The following is a 19,385-nucleotide window of genomic DNA, read 5'->3' as shown; positions in this document are numbered from 1 at the left end:
CCAGCTTTCGTATTTGTTTGTAATTCATCGTTCATAAGATACCCAACAATTAAGGGATAACTAACTATTTCTATAAGGCACTGTAGATGAAACATGACTCCGGAAAAAAAGCAACTCGCAATATAAAAAGTAGATAAAAGTAGACAGAGGGTGACCGCGATAGACAGCGATCAATTTGGATTCGAGAGGCAACTTGATACTTCCCCACCCACGCCTATATTAAAGGTACTCCATAGATAGGCGGGTAATGGAAGGGCTATTGAGGGATTGGGAGGCGTGAAGGGCGGGCCGGCAACGCGTGGAGAGGGGAAGGAAGGATGAGAGAGGCGTGATGCTCTTTTGTTCCTATTTTGATTTTGTTTTTCTGTGGGGTTGGATCATGTGTCTATAGGTAGTTGTTTTGACAAGGGAGGGTGCGAGAGGCGTGATGCTCTTTTGTTTTTGTTTTAATATATTTGTTTTTGTGTCTTTAGGTAGTTGTTTTGGCATTTGTGTTAGTGAAGGAAGAAAGGAAGGAAGGGATGCTGAGGAAGACGGGAAAAGAACGGAAAGGAAATATCAGATGAAGGAGGGATGGTAATGATAGGGAAAATAAGAAGAAAAGAAGGAAAGAAAGAAAAAAATGGAGGAAATGTAGTAATTCAATGATACGTAATATTAGGAGAGAGAGAAGCGAAGGAAAGAAAAGGGAAGAAAAAAAGGCAGGGAAAAGAAAGAATAAAAGAAATGAAAGGAAACTTGAATATGATAACGCCATAACCGGAAAAAAATTATAACGAACGAAAAGATAATATAAGAAGAAAGAAAGAAGGAAAAATAAGAAAACAGTCAAGAATAGGAGAGAATAGAATTAAATAGAGGAAATTAAAACAGGAAAATATCAAAACCGGAAAAACACAATGACGGACGGAAAGAAGGAATTAGGAAAAAGAAAAAAAGGGATAGAAGCGAAGAAGCAAAGAAAGAATAAAATGAAAGAAAGAAAAGGAAACGAAAATAATAACAATAAAATAAAATAAAATAACGGAGATATTGTGGAGTTTTGTGTGGTTTTGTATTGTGGAAGAGAATTAAAAGAGAAAAAGTTAGCCTCCTTACTGTAACCATAGATGTAAATCCTGAAAGCCTGGATATATATAGACGTAACAAAAGAAACATTAATTTTCTACTTCGTGCGGGCAGGAAAACATTGGGAGTAACAGGAACGTGAAATGCATGAAGAAAAGAAAGGAAAATGGAGGTGACAAGGCGGGCGGGACTGAATGAGATCGAGATAAGCCGGATCCCATTAACCTAACGTAGAAGGGGATTGAATACTCTTTGTTATTAATATTAGTTGCACCTTTTCGTTTCTCCTTCTCATCTTCTCTCTCTCCTCCCCTTTCCCTTCTTCTCCCTGTTATTCTTCTTCTCCTTCCATGCCCTTCTCCTCCTCCTCTTCCTCCTCCTCCTCTCTTATCTCTCTCCTCCCTTTTTCCCTTCTTCTCCCTGTTATTCTTCTTCTCCTTCCATGCCCTTCCTCTCTTCCTCTTCCTCCTCCTCTCTCTCTTTTTTCTCTCCTTCCTTTTCCTTCCTTTCTCTCTCGTTTCATTCATCTTTCTGTCATTTTTCTTCTGCTTCCATGACCTTCTCCTCTCCCTCCTCCTCCTCCTCCTTCTCTATCTTATCTCTCTCCTCCATTTTCATTCCTTTCTCTCCCATTCCCTTCATCCTTCTGTCATTCTTCTATTCCTACTTCCATGTCCTCCTTCTCTCCCTCCTCCTCCTCCTTTCTCTCCCTCACACACGGTTCTTGTTTTCCTGTTCACTCCTTCCCTCCCTCTCCCTTGTCCCTCTCCCTCTCCTTCCCTCCTTCTCTCCCTCTTCCTCCTTCCTCCCTCTCCTTCCCTTCTATTGTGCTACTCTGTGTAACTTTTTATTTTATTGCTGGATTTTTCCTTGTCCTTAAACCAGTTCATGAAAGCCTGGCTACTCAATTTGCCTTCATATAATTGCCTTCTCCCTCCTCCTCCTCCTCCTCTTCTTCTTCGTCCTTGTACTTCGTCCTCCTCCTCCTCCTCTTTCTTCTCCCTCTTCATCTCCTACCTCCTACTCATCCTCATCTTCCTTCTACTCCTCCTCCTCCTTTTCTTATTCCTCCTTCTTTTCGTCCTCCTCGTCCTCCTCCTCCTTTTCTTCCTCCTTTCTTCTCCCTCTTCATCTCCTACCTCCTACTCATCCTCATTTCCCTTCTCCTCCTCTTTCTCCTTTTCTCCTTACTCCTACTCTTCCTCCTCCTTCTCCTCTTCCTTCTCGTTATTCTTTGCTTTCGTTCTTATTTTCGTCCACTTCGTTTATTTATGTTTTGTTTTCTTCTCTTTCTTTTCCTTCTTTTTTTTTCGTTTTCATTTTGGTCAGTTCCTAGTTCTTTTTGTCTTTACTTAATTTCTCTTTTCCTCCTCCTCCTCCTCCTCCTCCTCTTCCTCTTCAACAGGTGGTTCTTCAAGTTCACCTGTTGCATTGTGGAGTGTGGCTGAGGAGGAGGAGGAGGAGAGGGACATACACTCCTCTGCCTCCCTCTTCCTCTCGGTCCTGTTAAGTTCCCCCTTGAGAGCAAACACTGGACTGGCTCGTAATGTTTGCCAATTTTCTAGCGGGAGTTTGCGTGCGGTTATCCTTGCCCTGGACGATGTTTGCGTGCGAGATAGAGGGACAGAGATGATGTTTGAAGTTTTGTTGAAGTTTTTTTATTTATCTAGTTTGTAATTTTCCTAAGTGATTTGGATTTTGTGAGTGGAATTGACCTCTCTTTTGGACACTATTCTAATCGCTATATGAGAGCAACAGTTAGCGGGCTTTTTTTTTTTTTTTTTTTTTTTTACATCTTCATTTTGTTGCCCTTGAGTTCCTCTCTGTGCTGTAAAAAAGAAAAAAAGGTCGAGTTGGATCATTGTTGTTTTCCTTCACTTCCCTTCTATTCCTATTTACTAGTATGATAACAAATAAACCAATATATCTCTATGTAAAAACTAAGGGCCACATTCTTGTAAACATTTCAGCGCCCAATTACACACATTTCAATCATCACTAACGGAGACAAGACAGAGAGGAGGGGAAGAGAAGAGAGGGAAGGGGAAGGAGATAGGAGGAAAGGGGAGAGGAGGAAAGAGGAGGGGAGGGGAAGGAGGGGAAGGGAGAGGAGAGGAGGGAAAAAGAAGGGGGAGGGGAGGGTCGTGTTTAACAAGGCTTTCGTAGGAGTTGTGAGCATTTCCAGGGGTAGTTTTATGACCCTGGTGGTAATTTGACCCTTCTTCTGTAGCATGAACCTTTAATAAAACACTCCTTAGAACCCGATCTCGTTTTTGACCTTTGGAAATAGTTAATGTGAAGGGTGAAACAGTTAGACACACTCGTTTGACCCTTCCTCTGCAGCATGAACCTTCAAGAAAACACACCTTAGAACCCGATTATCTCGTTTTTGACCTTTGGAAATAGTTAATGTGAAGGGTGAAAGCGTTGGGCACACTCGTTAAAAACCCACATTTTATTTTCTTATTGTCTAGGGGGAGGCCGGCAGGTACCGCCCCCTCCCTTGTTGTGCATTCATTCCTACCATTGTATCTTTTTAGTTTCATGGTGCTTCCTAGACATGTATCACTAGTTGTATAATCACATTCTGCCCTGCCTGGGGGTTGGGATGGCATGTTCCTCCCTTCTCCCTTGTTTACCTGCAACAATAAACTATCAATCAATCAATCTCCATCGTTACCAACACCCACCAGCCTTATCTCCCCTAACCTTCCCCTCACCCTCCTCTCTCCCTTGTTTCAGAATGCCGCGGCCCGCTGATAGGTAGCCCGGCTCCTCGCAGCCATGTCGGGGGTGGCGCGGGGCCCCCCTCCTCCAAGCCCAGCCAGCACGCCCCCCCTGCTGCCCCCCCTGCCGCTGAGGTGCCGCTCCCTGCTGTCCTCGGCCCTCCTGCTGCTTGCCCTCCTTGTGCTCGGCTGTTGTGTCCACCCGGCGGAGGCAGAGCAATGCATGAGACTCACGAAATTTGGCAAGTCATGTGCGTAGAGTTTTTTGTGTTGTTCTCTCTCTCTCTCTCTCTCTCCTTTCGTTTCTTCGTCCTTCATTCCTTTTCTAATACCCATTCTTTCTTTATCCTCCTCTTCTACATCTTCTTCTTAGAGTCATTACAAGTATATCAGCCTTAGGTCTTATTCTTCCTCATCTTTTCCTTCGTTTTCTCCCATAAGCAATCGTAAAAAGAGTGTCTTAACCCACACACTAAAGTCCATGTTCATATTAAACGTATCGGGCTCCTGTTAAGACCATTTCCCAAGGCCACAGAGATTATATAACCGGGTTTTCATGGATAATTTTCCCGTCAGTGGTGCAGAAGTCGTGTAAAGCTATCACCGGGATCACAAAACAGCCGTCCTCCTCCTCCTCCTCTTCCTTTTCTGCCTCCTCTTTCTTCTCCCTCTTCATCTCCTACCTCCTTCTCATCCTCATCTTCCTTCTCCTCCTCTTTCTCCTTTTCTCTTTCTTCCTACTCGTTCTCCTCCTCCTTTTCTTCCTCCTTGTCCATCTTCTCTTTCTTCTCCCTCTTCATCTCCTACCTACTCATCCTCATCTTCCTTCTCCTCCTCTTTCTCCTTTCCTCTTTCTTCCTACTCGTTCTCCTCCTCCTTTTCTTCCTCCTCGTCCTTTTCTTCCTCCTCTTTCTTCTCTTTTTTCTCCCTCTTCATCTACCTCCTTCTCATCCTCATCTTCCTTCTCCTCTTTCTCCTTTTCTCTTTCCTCCTACTCGTTCTCCTCCTCCTTTTCTTCCTCCTTGTCCATCTTCTCTTTCTTCTCCCTCTTCATCTCCTACCTCCTTCTCATCCTCATCTTCCTTCTCCTCTTTCTCCTTTTCTCTTTCCTCTTACTCGTTCTCCTCCTCCTTTCCTTCCTCCTCGTCCTTCTCTTTTTCTCCCTCTTCATCTCCTACTTACTCATCCTCATCTTCCTTCTCCTCTTTCTCCTTTTCTCTGTCCTCCTACTCGTTCTCCTCCTCCTTCTCATCCTCATCTTCCTTCTCCTCTTTCTCCTTTTCTCTTTCCTCTTACTCGTTCTCCTCCTCCTTTTCTTCCTCCTCGTCCTTCTCTTTCTTCTCCCTCTTCATCTCCTACCTCCTTCTCATCCTCATCTTCCTTCTCCTCTTTCTCCTTTTCTCTTTCCTCTTACTCGTTCTCCTCCTCCTTATCTTCCTCCTCGTCCTCCTTTTTCTTTTCCCTCTTCATCTACCTCCTACTCATCCTCATCTTCCTTCTCCTCTTTCTCCTTTTCTCTTTTCCTCCTACTCGTCCTCCTCGACCTTTTCTTCCTCTTCGTCCTTTTCAAACAGGCAAACTGAGGCGCCGGTATTAAACTATCACTAGGATCACAAAACACGCCATGCAAACCCCAGCAACTTCTAAGAGAGGCTTTTCAAACAACCAAACTGAGGTGCTGATATTTTTATGGATGCGGACTTAAGTTATCTTGCTTAAGTTATCTTCTAGCACCAGTGAGTGAGTGAGTCGTGTCCTTATCTTGCAGTGCCGCCACAACGCTACCTCTACATCGACTCGTGGGAGCAGCAGGAACTCCCTATCAAGCTGGACACCTCCACACGACTCTCCCACCAGCTCGCTACCGCCCTCACCAAGATCCTGTTACAAGTGAGTGAAGAAAAGGCAGGACTGGGCAGGGCAGGGAAGGGAGGGACTGAGTGGGGTATGGAAGGAGAAGAAGGGGCAGAAATGGGCAGGGAAGGGAAGGAGAGGGACTGAGTGGGGTGTGGAAGGGATGGGGCTAAGTACAGGGGGGGGTCTTTGTGGGTTAGAATGGCAAAAATGGGCAGGGTAGGGAAGGGAAGGGACTGAGTGGGGTATGGAAGGGATGGGGCTAGGTACAGGGGGGTCTTTGTGGGTTAGGAGGAGAAGGGTTATGGTTTGGGTAGGGCAGGGAAGGGAAGGGACTGGGTATGGTATGGAAGGGATGGGGCATTATAGGAGAAGTACATTGGGGTCTCTTTGTGGGTTAGGCTGGAGTAGGTAGGAAGACACCTACCGAACGGGCGCAAGCCACTCCCGGTGAGGTATATATGGGAGGTGAGAAGGGAGCTGAAGCCCTCCAAAGACCCTTCCCATGTCCTCACTAACCGTTTCCCTATTGTCTCACCAACACCGGAGAGTAGTTCAGCATGCTCTCTAAAGACAGATCCTCTCTTTATCCACACCACACTACATTCACATAACATATACACCTTTTTCCAAAATTCAAAATTCAAAATGGCTCAATTAAGCAATGCCTCGGAGTCCCGCCTGGGGGGGGGACCACAAATTCCCCCAGAGCGGACTCCCCTTCTGGCTGCCGACCCGAGAGGTGTCTTGATAACTCCTCGAACCTCTTTCTTCTCAATTTCTGCAACATTCGCAGTCTTCGCTCTAATTTTCATTCTGTGGAACATCATCTCTCCTCCTCTAAACCTCACCTTCTCTTCCTTACCGAAACACAGGTTTCTGAGGCTACTGACAGCAATCTCTACTCTGTTCCCTCCTACTATCTCTATCCTAAATTTCAATCCAAAGCTGGATGTTGCGCAACGACATCACTTGCTCTCGTGCCCACGACCTTGACTCTTCTGAATTTTCCACCATCTGGTTAAGACTTCACTGTCATTCTATTACTAAATACATCTGTGCTGTTTATCTCTCACCTAACTCTACCAACTATGTAAAATTCTTTGACTATTTGAATTCTAAAGTGGAGCACATCTTGACCCACTCTCCCTTCGCTGAAATCTCCATCCTAGGAGATTTCAATGTTCACCACCAGCTTTGGCTTTCATCCTCTTTCACTGACCATCCTGTTGAACAAGCCTACAACTTTGCTATCCTCAACGACCTAGAGCAGTTGGTCCAGCACCCTACACGTATTCCTGACCGTCTTGGAGATCGGCCCAACATTCTAGACCTCTTCCTTACCTCAAACCCTTCTGCTTATTCTGTCAAACTGTTCTCCGTTGGGCTCCTCCGATCACAATCTTATTTCTGCATCCTGTCCTATCGCTCCTGTACATCCTCTGGACCCACCGAAGAGGCGATGCTTCTGGCATTTTGCTTCAGCTCGGTGGGACGACCTGAGGATGTACTTTTCCGATTTCCCGTGGAATGATTATTGCTTCCAGGATAGAGAGCTCTGTGTGTGCTCAGCGCATCACAGAGGTGATTGTCTCTGGAATGGAGGCATACATTCCTCGTTCTTTCTCTACTCCTCACGCTAAAAAACCTTGGTTTAATCATGCTTGTTCTCGTGCTGTCAATGATAGAGAGGTAGCTCACAAAAGATACCAGAGCCTTCAAACTAATGCTAATTATGAACTTTACATTTCTGCCCGAAATCGTGCCAAATCTATTCTCCGACTAACCAAAAATTCTTTCATTAATAGAAAATGTCAAAACCTTGCTTTCTCTAACTCTTCCCGTGACTTCTGGCATCTAGCCAAAACATCTCCTCCAACTTCACTTCTTCATCTTTCCTCCACTCTCAGTCCTGACGGCAACACTGCCGTCTCATCTATCTCTAAGGCTGAACTCTTCTCTCAAACTTTTTCTAAAACTCCACTCTGGACGATTCTGGGCATATTCCTCCTACTCATCCCCTCTGACTCCTTTATGCCTGTTATAAAGATTCTTCAAAATGATGTTTTCTATGCCCTCTCTGGCCTCAATCCTCAGAAGGCTTATGGACCTGATGGAGTGCCTCCTATTGTCCTTAAAACTGTGCCTCCGTGCTGTCACCCTGCCTGGTCAAACTCTTCGCCTCTGCCTGTCAACATCTACCTTTCCTTCTTGCTGGAAGTATGCCTTCACACAGCCTGTACCTAAGAAGGGTGACCGCCCAATCCCTCAAACTACCGTCCTATTGCTTTACTTTCTTGTCTATCTAAAGCTTTTGAATCAATCCTTAACCGTAAGATTCAAAAGCACCTTTCCACTTCTGACCTTCTATCTGATCGCCAGTATGGGTTCCGCAAGGGCGTTCTACTGGTGATCTCCTAGCCTTCTTAACTGACTCTTGGTCATCCTCTCTTAGCTGTTGGGTGAAACTTTTGCTATTGCGCTGGACATATCAAAAGCTTTTGATAGGGTCTGGCACAAATCTTTGCTTTCTAAACTACCCTCCTACGGTTTCTATCCTTCTCTGTACCTTTATCTCCAGTTTCCTTTCTGACTGTTCTATTTCTGCCGTGGTAGACGGTCACTGTTCTTCCCCTAAATCTATTAACAGTGGTGTCCCACAGGGTTCTGTCCTATCTCCCACTCTTTTTCTGTTGTTCATTGATGATCTTCTTTCCAAAACGAACTGTCCTATCCATTCCTACGCCGATGATTCCACTCTGCATTATTCAACTTCTTTTAATAGAAGACCCACCTTCAGGAACTTAACGACTCAAGGCTGGAGGCTGCAGAACGCTTAGCCTCAGACCTTACTATTATTTCCGATTGGGGCAAGAAGAACCTGGTGTCCTTCAACGCCTCAAAACACAGTTTCTCCACCTATCCACTCGACACAATCTTCCAAACAACTATCCCCTATTCTTTGACAACACCCAGCTATCACCTTCCTCAACACTAAACATCCTCGGTCTATCCTTAACTCAAAATCTCAACTGGAAACTTCATATCTCATCTCTTACTAAATCAGCTTCCTCGAGGCTGGGCGTTCTATACCGTCTCCGCCAGTTCTTCTCCCTGCACAGTTGCTGTCCATATACAGGGCCTTGTCCGCCCTCGTATGGAGTATGCATCTCATGTGGGGGCTCCACTCACAGCTCTTCTGGACAGAGTGGAGGCAAAGGCTCTTCGTCTCATCAGCTCTCCTCCTCATACTGATAGTCTTCTACCTCTTAAATTCCGCCGCAATGTTGCCTCTCTTTCTATCTTCTATCGATATTTCCACGCTGACTGCTCTTCTGAACTTGCTAACTGCATGCCTCCCCCTCCAGGCCCGCTGCACTCGACTTTCTACTCATGCTCATCCCTATACTGTCCAAACCCCTTATGCAAGAGTTAACCAGCATCTTCACTCTTTCATCCCTCACGCTGGTAAACTCTGGAACAATCTTCCTTCATCTGTATTTCCTCCTGCCTACGACTTGAACTCTTTCAAGAGGAGGGTATCAGGACACCTCTCCTCCCGAAACTGACTTATCTTTCGGCCACCTCTTTGGATTCTTTTTAGGAGCAGCGGCTTTTTTTTATTAATGTTTACTTTTTTGTGCCCTTGAGCTGTCTCCTTTGCTGTAAAAAAAAAAAAAAAAAAAAAAAAAAAGGGGAAGAATGGGCATGGTATGGGTAGGGCAGGGAAGGAAGGGATGGGGCATTATGGAAGGAGGTTAGGAGAAGAAGCATAACTGGAAGGGGCATGATAAGGGTATGGAAGGAGAGAGGGATTAAGTAGGGTATGGAAGGGCTGGAGCATTATGGAAAGATGGGAGGCTCAGGATAGGTCTCAGTGCGTTATGGGAAGAAAGGGCATGACTGGGCAGGGGTATTGTAGGGATATGGCAGCAAGAAGGGACTGAGTATGCTATGAAAGGGTGTTCTCATTGATCGTCCTACTGATATATGTTCAATGATGTTCTTGTGGGAATAAATCTAAGGTGTTTCAATTCTTCATCACGGGAGCTGTTGAGTAATGTAAACGCGGCTGGATGGGACCGTAGAGTTTACCGCGTCACTCCTACGGTAAGACTCCGTTCGTAGTACATTGGCGTTGAAAAGCTGGTGGCAATCTGGTGGAAATCTTGCCAAAAACTCTTCTGTTGATCTGTCTACTGGTGCTAAATGCCTCAAAAGATATCCCAAGACTTTATGTTGTTGGAGTAGTTGATATTGATTGTATTTTGTGTATAGTGCAGATATTTCTCTTTCTCTCTCTGTTTCTCTCACTTTCTCTTTCTCTTGCTCTTTCTGTCTTTCTGTCTTTCTCTCTTCTTGTCTTTCTGCCTCTCTTTTTGTCTCTCTCTCTCCTGCTCTCCCTCTCCCTCCCTCCCTTCACACCCAGAAACACAGAGTAGAGAATGAAAGAAACACCACAGAAGAAGGTACAAGAGAATGTCCATTGTGTTGCCATCCAGTTAGTAAAGAGTTGTGTTGCCTCTGTGTGTGTTGCAGGAAGGCCTTGGCTACCAGAACGTCACCATCACGCAATACAACAACTCCTTCAACCACAGCCAGATCCTCGAACGGCTCAAGACAACCACAAAGTACGCCCTCAGACCATTTCTATCTAGTTCCTGTTGATATCTTGAATGTTATGACTGTTTGATAGTGGTTTATGGAGTATTTTGATTATATACGTGTTAGATATATGACTTTTACTATATCAACTACGCTGTTTACTGCTATTGATAACTACACAAACTAAGCACTATATATTGATTTTCTAGTTCCTGTTGATTTCTTTGAGTTTATGGCCTTTTAGATATTCTTTTACATTCATTATTTATTGTGTATTAAACTAATCATGTTCTATTTTCTTTACTGTATTTATCGCTATTAATAACTACACTAACTACACGCTATATTAATTTTCTAGTTCTTGCTGATATCCTTGAATTTTTTACCTTTTAGATGTTGATTTGCATAGTATATTAAAGATACATTAGGGTTAGTGTAGTTTGGAACACACACAAAAAAAATAATAATAATAAATAAATAAATAAATAAATAAAAAATATGCTATAGTTGTTAATGATAAAATGAGTTGCCATGGATGTGTTGTTAGCCCATCCATCTCCTATACTCACTTCATTTAGTGTTCTAGATTTAAACAATGTACAAATTTTCATGGTAACTTCACATATCTATAGAATCAGAACACCAAAGATACCACTGATTAATGTTGAATGAAAGAAAAACGTGTAGTAGAAATAGTAACACCAATGATAACAGTAATAATGAGAAAGAAGAGTATCACAGAATAGGCCTAGGCTCGTACTACTGATGGCCTCGCTTTGCAGACATGGGATACCCGAGGCGATGTTCAATATGGAGGTTTGGATTCCACCCACCGCCAACGACCTCTACATATCAGCGGAGAGTGACTGTGGGAAGCATGCGTCTGGCGGGCGGTAAGTCTCACAACCATAAACATTTTCGTGCCCAAGCTCACATTTTTAACCCGTCCTCTGCGATTGTCACGGATTTGGCATTTACTGGTAGCCTGGTAACATATATAGCCCCAGGTCTTTCTCTGCCTCTGTGGTGGATAGTGGAGTGTTTCCCATGTGGTATTGGGATGCTGGATATCTCCTCTGAAGGTGCAAGACTTTACATTTTTCTTCTGTAGCAGCCACTTTTTGTTCCGTTCCTGTAGCTTGGTGATGTCTTCTTGTAGGAAATCCGCATTCAAGGAGTTAACAAGGTTTTCATAGGAGTTTTGAGCATTTCCATGGGTAGTTTTATGAGCCTGGTTGTAGTTTGACCCTTCTTCTGTACCCTCACATATTTAACAAGGCTTTCATAGGAGTTTTGAGCATTTCCATGTGTAGTTTTATGACCCTGGTTGTAGTTTGACCCTTCTTCTGTACCCTCACATATTTAACAAGGCTTTCATAGGAGTTTTGAGCATTTCCATGGGTAGTTTTATGAGCCTGGTTGTTGTCTGACCTTTCTTCTGCACCCTCACATATTTAACAAGGCTTTCATAGGAGTTTTGAGCATTTCCATGTGTAGTTTTATGACCCTGGTTGTAATTTGACCTTTCTTCTGTACCCTCACATATTTAACAAGGCTTTCATAGGAGTTTTGAGCATTTCCATGTGTATTTCTATGACCCTGGTTGTAATTTGACCCTTCTTCTGTACCCTCACAAATTGAACAAGGCTTTCATAGGATTTTTGAGCATATCCATGGGTAGTTTTATGAACCTGGTTGTTGTCTGACCTTTCTTCTGTACCAGGAACCTAAATAAAGCAATCTTGAGAATGTTACTCATCTCCTTCTCAGTCTTTGGAGCTAGTGGATGAGAGAGGCGAAATCTGTTCCTCTGTTTCTGTTTCTCTCTTTCACTTTTTCTGTCATTTCCTCTCTGTTTTTCTGCCTTTCTTTGTCTCTCTCTCTCCTGCTCTCCCTCTTCCTCCCTCCCTCCCAGAAACACAGAGTAGAGAATGAAAGGAACAGCGCAGAAGGTAGAAGAGAATGTCCGTAGTGTTGCCGTCCAGTTATTAATGAGTTCTGTTGTTAAGGCACTATACACAGCTTGAGTGTCCTTCCTTCAACCCTCCCTATGTAATCCCAATAGTTGTGAGGTCATGTTAAAAGCCTAGTGTTGTCATGGGGTCAGATGTGTGTTGTGAGGCATGCGGAAGAGGGTATCAGGACACCTCTTCTCTCGAAACTGACCCCTCTTTCAACCACCTCCTTGGATTCTTTTTAGGGGCAGCGAGTAGCGGGCTTTTTTTTTTATTATTGTTTCCTTTTTTTGTGCCCTTGAGCTGCCTCCTTTGTTGTAAAAAAATATAGTGTTGTTAGTGACGTGTATGTGTGTGTGTGTGTGTTGCAGGTTTGGGTGGTTCGTGTCCAAGAACAGCAGCTTCGGCCACCCGGGGATCATCACAGACCACTGGCGTTCCTTCCAGCGCGACCAGGTGGCGGAGATCTTTGCCCTGACGGAGGAGGAAGAGTACGAGCTGCGGACGAACTACACCGTTGACACCACACTCTCCACTCCCAACAATACGAGGTCAGTCACTATACACACCATGAGAGAGAGAGAGAGAGAGAGAGAGAGAGAGAGAGAGAGAGATAGGAATAAAAACAGCAATATAATAACAAAAGAAAAAAAAAATAGTGAAAGGTCCCCAGAGAGAGAGAGAGAGATGACTGATAAATCCTGAATCACTGCTAGTATGAATTCCAGTGTTAGTTTGTGTGCCTGACCTGACCTGACCTCGGTGCCCTTTGCAGGTACTGGTGTGAGAAAAACTACTGTCGAGAGGGCATCTTCACCCCTCCGCTGTGTGCTGGGAGGAAGTGCGCCACATTGTTCATTGGCAACCACAGTAAGTGACGCAGCCCTCTTGCTCACCCCTGTGCTGTCCCAATCCCTTCTGCAAGAGTTCACCTGCATCTTCATTCTTTCATTCCTTCCGCTGGTAAACTCTGGCAGCCTTCATTCAGTAACTTAATATTTCTTTGCAGTATGTTCCCTTAATTTGCTATACTGTAACCTAATATTTCTCTGCAGTATATTCCCTCTATTTGCTTTTAAGGGACCTAATATTTCCCTGCAGTATATTCCCTCTATTCACTATTAAGAGCCATACAGTAACCTAATATTTCTCAACAGTAAAACCCTAAAACCTACATTTCCCTACAGTACAATCCCTATGTCCTTTCTATTTCCCTACAGTACAATCCCTGTCTCCTTTCTATTTCCCTACAGTACAATCCCTGTCTCCTTTCTATTTCCCTACAGTACAATCCCTGTGTCCTTTCTATTTCCCTACAGTACAATCCCTGTGTCCTTTCTATTTCCCTACAGTACAATCCCTGTGTCCTTTCTATTTCCCTACAGTACAATCCCTATGTCCTTTCTACTTCCCTACAGTACAATCCCTATGTCCTTTCTATTTCCCTACAGTACAATCCCTATGTCCTTTCTACTTCCCTACAGTACAATCCCTATGTCCTTTCTATTTCCCTACAGTACAATCCCTATGTCCTTTCTACTTCCCTACAGTACAATCCCTATGTCCTTTCTATTTCCCACAGTACAATCCCTGTGTCCTTTCTACTTCCCTACAGTACAATCCCTATGTCCTTTCTATTTCCCTACAGTACAATCCCTATGTCCTTTCTACTTCCCTACAGTACAATCCCTATGTCCTTTCTATTTCCCTACAGTACAATCCCTATGTCCTTTCTATTTCCCTACAGTACAATCCCTATGTCCTTTCTATTTCCCTACAGTACAATCGCTATGTCCTTTCTATTTCCCTACAGTACAATCGCTATGTCCTTTCTATTTCCCTACAGTACAATCGCTATGTCCTTTCTATTTCACTACAGTACAATCGCTATGTCCTTTCTATTTCACTACAGTACAATCGCTATGTCCTTTCTATTTCCCTACAGTACAATCGCTATGTCCTTTCTATTTCCCTACAGTACAATCGCTATGTCCTTTCTATTTCCCTACAGTACAATCCCTATGTCCTTTCTATTTCCCTACAGTACAATCGCTATGTTCTTTCTATTTCCCTACAGTACAATCGCTATGTTCTTTCTATTTCACTACAGTACAATCCCTATGTCCTTTCTATTTCACTACAGTACAATCGCTATGTTCTTTCTATTTCCCTACAGTACAATCGCTATGTTCTTTCTATTTCACTACAGTACAATCCCTATGTCCTTTCTATTTCACTACAGTACAATCCCTATGTCCTTTCTATTTCACTACAGTACAATCCCTATGTCCTTTCTATTTCACTACAGTACAATCCCTATGTCCTTTCTATTTCACTACAGTACAATCCCTATGTCCTTTCTATTTCCCTACAGTACAATCGCTATGTTCTTTCTATTTCCCTACAGTACAATCCCTATGTCCTTTCTATTTCACTACAGTACAATCCCTATGTCCTTTCTATTTCCCTACAGTACAATCCCTATGTCCTTTCTATTTCCCTACAGTACAATCCCTATGTCCTTTCTATTTCCCTACAGTACAATCCCTGTCTCCTTTCTATTTCCCTACAGTACAATCGCTATGTCCTTTCTATTTCCCTACAGTACAATCCCTGTCTCCTTTCTATTTCACTACAGTACAATCCCTATGTCCTTTCTATTTCCCTACAGTACAATCGCTATGTCCTTTCTATTTCCCTACAGTACAATCCCTGTGTCCTTTCTATTTCACTACAGTACAATCGCTATGTCCTTTCTATTTCCCTACAGTACAATCCCTGTGTCCTTTCTATTTCCCTACAGTACAATCCCTATGTCCTTTCTATTTCACTACAGTACAATCCCTGTGTCCTTTCTATTTCCCTACAGTACAATCCCTGTGTCCTTTCTATTTCCCTACAGTACAATCCCTATGTCCTTTCTATTTCACTACAGTACAATCCCTATGTCCTTTCTATTTCCCTACAGTACAATCCCTATGTCCTTTCTATTTCCCTACAGTACAATCCCTGTGTCCTTTCTATTTCCCTACAGTACAATCCCTATGTCCTTTCTATTTCCCTACAGTACAATCCCTGTCTCCTTTCTATTTCCCTACAGTACAATCGCTATGTCCTTTCTATTTCCCTACAGTACAATCCCTGTCTCCTTTCTATTTCACTACAGTACAATCCCTATGTCCTTTCTATTTCCCTACAGTACAATCCCTGTGTCCTTTCTATTTCCCTACAGTACAATCGCTATGTCCTTTCTGTTTCCCTACAGTACAATCCCTGTCTCCTTTCTATTTCCCTACAGTACAATCCCTGTCTCCTTTCTATTTCCCTACAGTACAATCCCTGTCTCCTTTCTATTTCCCTACAGTACAATCCCTGTGTCCTTTCTATTTCCCTACAGTACAATCGCTATGTCCTTTCTATTTCACTACAGTTCACTGGAATCTACAAAACCTGTCTGTTCATATTTGGATGGTTAAAAACAGTTACTCCAACATTATTTCACCAAGACGCCATTTCTGACACACCTCTCTCTCCACAGGCGACTTCAACGAGTTCCTTAAGAAGCAGGTGGAGATGGAGAGCCTGCTGGTGCGTTTGGCGTGGGTGGGGCCGAACCTCTCGCCCCAGTTCCTCTGCTTCTTCAGGGGGGAGAAGCCCATCATGTTCTTCGACTGGTGGCCAAACTCTCTCTCCAACCTAGACAACTTCATGCCCGTGTCCTTCCCTTCCTGCTACAGCGCCTACAGCACAAGCCCCTACCTCTGCAACTATGAGCTCCATGCCCTCAAGAAGTACATGTGGGTCAGCCTTCTCAAGAGTGCCAAGCCAGCCGTGGAGGTCAGTTGTATGGGCCTATGTGTTTGTGATGTATTTTTTTCACGGTTAAGGAATGAGACGAAGGGATGAAGTAAAGATGTAAAGACTAAGGGATGATATTAAAAAGAGAGTATGAGATTTAGCCAGCGGAGGAGGTCAGTTTTATGTGGGCCAGAGTGTTCATGATGTATTTTTTTCATGGTTAAAGAATGAGACGAAGGGATGAAGTAAAGATGTAAAGACTAGAGGAAGATATTAAAAGAGATTATGAGATTTAGTCAGTGGAGGAGGTCAGTTTTATGTGGGCCAGAGTGTTCATGATGTATTTTTTTCATGGTTAAAGAGTGAGACGAAGGGATGAAGTAAAGATGTAAAGACTAAGGGATGATATTAAAAAGAGAGTATGAGATTTAGCCAGCGGAGGAGGTCAGTTTTATGTGGGCCAGAGTGTTCATGATGTATTTTTTTCATGGTTAAAGAATGAGACGAAGGGATGAAGTAAAGATGTAAAGACTAGAGGAAGATATTAAAAGAGATTATGAGATTTAGTCAGTGGAGGAGGTCAGTTTTATGTGGGCCAGAGTGTTCATGATGTATTTTTTTCATGGTTAAAGAGTGAGACGAAGGGATGAAATAAAGATGTAAAGACTAAGGGATGATATTAAAAAGAGAGTATGAGATTTAGTCAGCGGAGGAGGTTAGTTTTATGTGGGCCAGAGTGTTCATGATGTATTTTAAAGAATGAGACGAATGGTTGAAGTAAAGATGTAAAGACTAGAGGAAGATATTAAAAGAGATTATGAGATTGGAGATTTGGTCGCTGAAATCTCCATCCTAGGAGATTTCAATGTTCACCACCAGCTTTGGCTTTCATCCTCTTTCACTGACCATCCTGGTGAACAAGCCTACAACTTTGCTATCCTCAACGACCTAGAGCAGTTGGTCCAGCACCCTACACGTATTCCTGACCGTCTTGGAGATCGGCCCAACATTCTAGACCTCTTCCTTACCTCTAACCCTTCTGCTTATTCTGTCAAACTGTTCTCTCCGTTGGGCTCCTCCGATCACAATCTTATTTCTGCATCCTGTCCTATCGCTCCTGTACATCCTCTGGACCCACCGAAGAGGCGATGCTTTTGGCATTTTGCTTCAGCTCGGTGGGACGACCTGAGGATGTACTTTTCCGATTTCCCGTGGAATGATTATTGCTTCCAGGATAGAGACCCCTCTGTGTGTGCTCAGCGCATCACAGAGGTGATTGTCTCTGGAATGGAGGCATACATTCCTCGTTCTTTCTCTACTCCTCACGCTAAAAAGCCTTGGTTTAATCACGCTTGTTCTCGTGCTGTCAATGATAGAGAGGTAGCTCACAAAAGATACCAAAGCCTTCAAACTAATGCTAATTATGAACTTTACATTTCTGCCCGGAATCGTGCCAAATCTATTCTCCGACTAACCAAAAATTCTTTCATTAATAGAAAATGTCAAAACCTTGCTTTCTCTAACTCCTCCCGTGACTTCTGGCATCTAGCCAAAAACATCTCCTCCAACTTCACTTCTTCATCTTTCCCTCCACTCCTCAGTCCTGACGGCAACACTGCCGTCTCATCTATCTCTAAGGCTGAACTCTTCTCTCAAACTTTTTCTAAAAACTCCACTCTGGACGATTCTGGGCATATTCCTCCTACTCATCCCCCTCTGACTCCTTTATGCCTGTTATAAAGATTCTTCAAAATGATTTTTTCTATGCCCTCTCTGGCCTCAATCCTCAGAAGGCTTATGGACCTGATGGAGTGCCTCCTATTGTCCTTAAGAACTGTGCCTCCGTGCTGTCACCCTGCCTGGTCAAACTCTTTCGCCTCTGCCTGTCAACATCTACCTTTCCTTCTTGCTGGAAGTATGCCTTCACACAGCCTGTACCTAAGAAGGGTGACCGCTCCAATCCCTCAAACTACCGTCCTATTGCTTTACTTTCTTGTCTATCTAAAGCTTTTGAATCAATCCTTAACCGTAAGATTCAAAAGCACCTTTCCACTTCTGACCTTCTATCTGATCACCAGTATGGGTTCCGCAAGGGGCGTTCTACTGGTGATCTCCTAGCCTTCTTAACTGACTCTTGGTCATCCTCTCTTAGCCGTTTCGGTGAAACTTTTGCTATTGCGCTGGACATATCAAAAGCTTTTGATAGGGTCTGGCACAAATCTTTGCTTTCTAAACTACCCTCCTACGGTTTCTATCCTTCTCTGTACCTTTATCTCCAGTTTCCTTTCTGACCGTTCTATTTCTGCCGTGGTAGACGGTCACTGTTCTTCCCTAAATCTATTAACAGTGGTGTCCCACAGGGTTCTGTCCTATCTCCCACTCTTTTTCTGTTGTTCATTGATGATCTTCTTTCCAAAACGAACTGTCCTATCCATTCCTACGCCGATGATTCCACTCTGCATTATTCAACTTCTTTTAATAGAAGACCCACCCTTCAGGAACTTAACGACTCAAGGCTGGAGGCTGCAGAACGCTTAGCCTCAGACCTTACTATTATTTCCGATTGGGGCAAGAAGAACCTGGTGTCCTTCAATGCCTCAAAAACACAGTTTCTCCACCTATCCACTCGACACAATCTTCCAAACAACTATCCTCTATTCTTTGACAACACCCAGCTATCACCTTCCTCAACACTAAACATCCTCGGTCTATCCTTAACTCAAAATCTCAACTGGAAACTTCATATCTCATCTCTTACTAAATCAGCTTCCTCGAGGCTGGGCGTTCTGTACCGTCTCCGCCAGTTCTTCTCCCCTGCACAGTTGCTGTCCATATACAGGGGCCTTGTCGGCCCTCGTATGGAGTATGCATCTCATGTGTGGGGGGGCTCCACTCACACAGCTCTTCTGGACAGAGTGGAGGCAAAGGCTCTTCGTCTCATCAGCTCTCCTCCTCATACTGATAGTCTTCTACCTCTTAAATTCCTACGCAATGTTGCCTCTCTTTCTATCTTCTATAGATATTTAAACTATGACTGCTCTTCTGAACTTGCTAACTGCATGCCTCCCCCTCCTGGGCCCGCTGCACTCGACTTTCTACTCATGCTCATCCCTATACTGTCCAAACCCCTTATGCAAGAGTTAACCAGCATCTTCACTCTTTCATCCCTCACGCTGGTAAACTCTGGAACAATCTTCCTTCATCTGTATTTCCTCCTGCCTACGACTTGAACTCTTTCAAGAGGAGGGTATCAGGACACCTCTCCTCCCGAAACTGACTTATCTTTCGGCCACCTCTTTGGATTCTTTTTAGGAGCAGCGAGTAGCGGGCTTTTTTTTTTTTATTAATGTTTACTTTTTGTGCCTTGAGCTGTCTCCTT

At 43.8% G+C, this 19,385-nt stretch overlaps 1 protein-coding gene across 1 annotated transcript in view; it reads left to right on the top strand.

Annotated features, from left to right (window-relative positions):
* LOC127005741 (uncharacterized) overlaps positions 1 to 19,385 on the top strand; it is a 181,333-nt gene that overhangs the window by 141,964 nt on the left and 19,984 nt on the right. The window contains exons 3-9 of the mRNA XM_050874853.1: positions 3,811 to 4,045; positions 5,563 to 5,684; positions 10,188 to 10,279; positions 11,036 to 11,146; positions 12,580 to 12,759; positions 12,984 to 13,078; positions 15,747 to 16,045. Coding sequence (XP_050730810.1) covers positions 3,853 to 4,045; positions 5,563 to 5,684; positions 10,188 to 10,279; positions 11,036 to 11,146; positions 12,580 to 12,759; positions 12,984 to 13,078; positions 15,747 to 16,045 — 1,092 coding nt within the window. The 5' untranslated portion in view covers positions 3,811 to 3,852. The remainder of the gene's footprint in view (positions 1 to 3,810; positions 4,046 to 5,562; positions 5,685 to 10,187; positions 10,280 to 11,035; positions 11,147 to 12,579; positions 12,760 to 12,983; positions 13,079 to 15,746; positions 16,046 to 19,385) is intronic.

The sequence above is a fragment of the Eriocheir sinensis genome, chromosome 30 (genome assembly GCF_024679095.1).
Source record: "Eriocheir sinensis breed Jianghai 21 chromosome 30, ASM2467909v1, whole genome shotgun sequence".
NCBI lineage: Eukaryota > Metazoa > Arthropoda > Malacostraca > Decapoda > Varunidae > Eriocheir > Eriocheir sinensis.
Note: the sequence above shows the minus strand (reverse complement) of the source record. Positions and strands in the feature narration are given on the sequence as shown.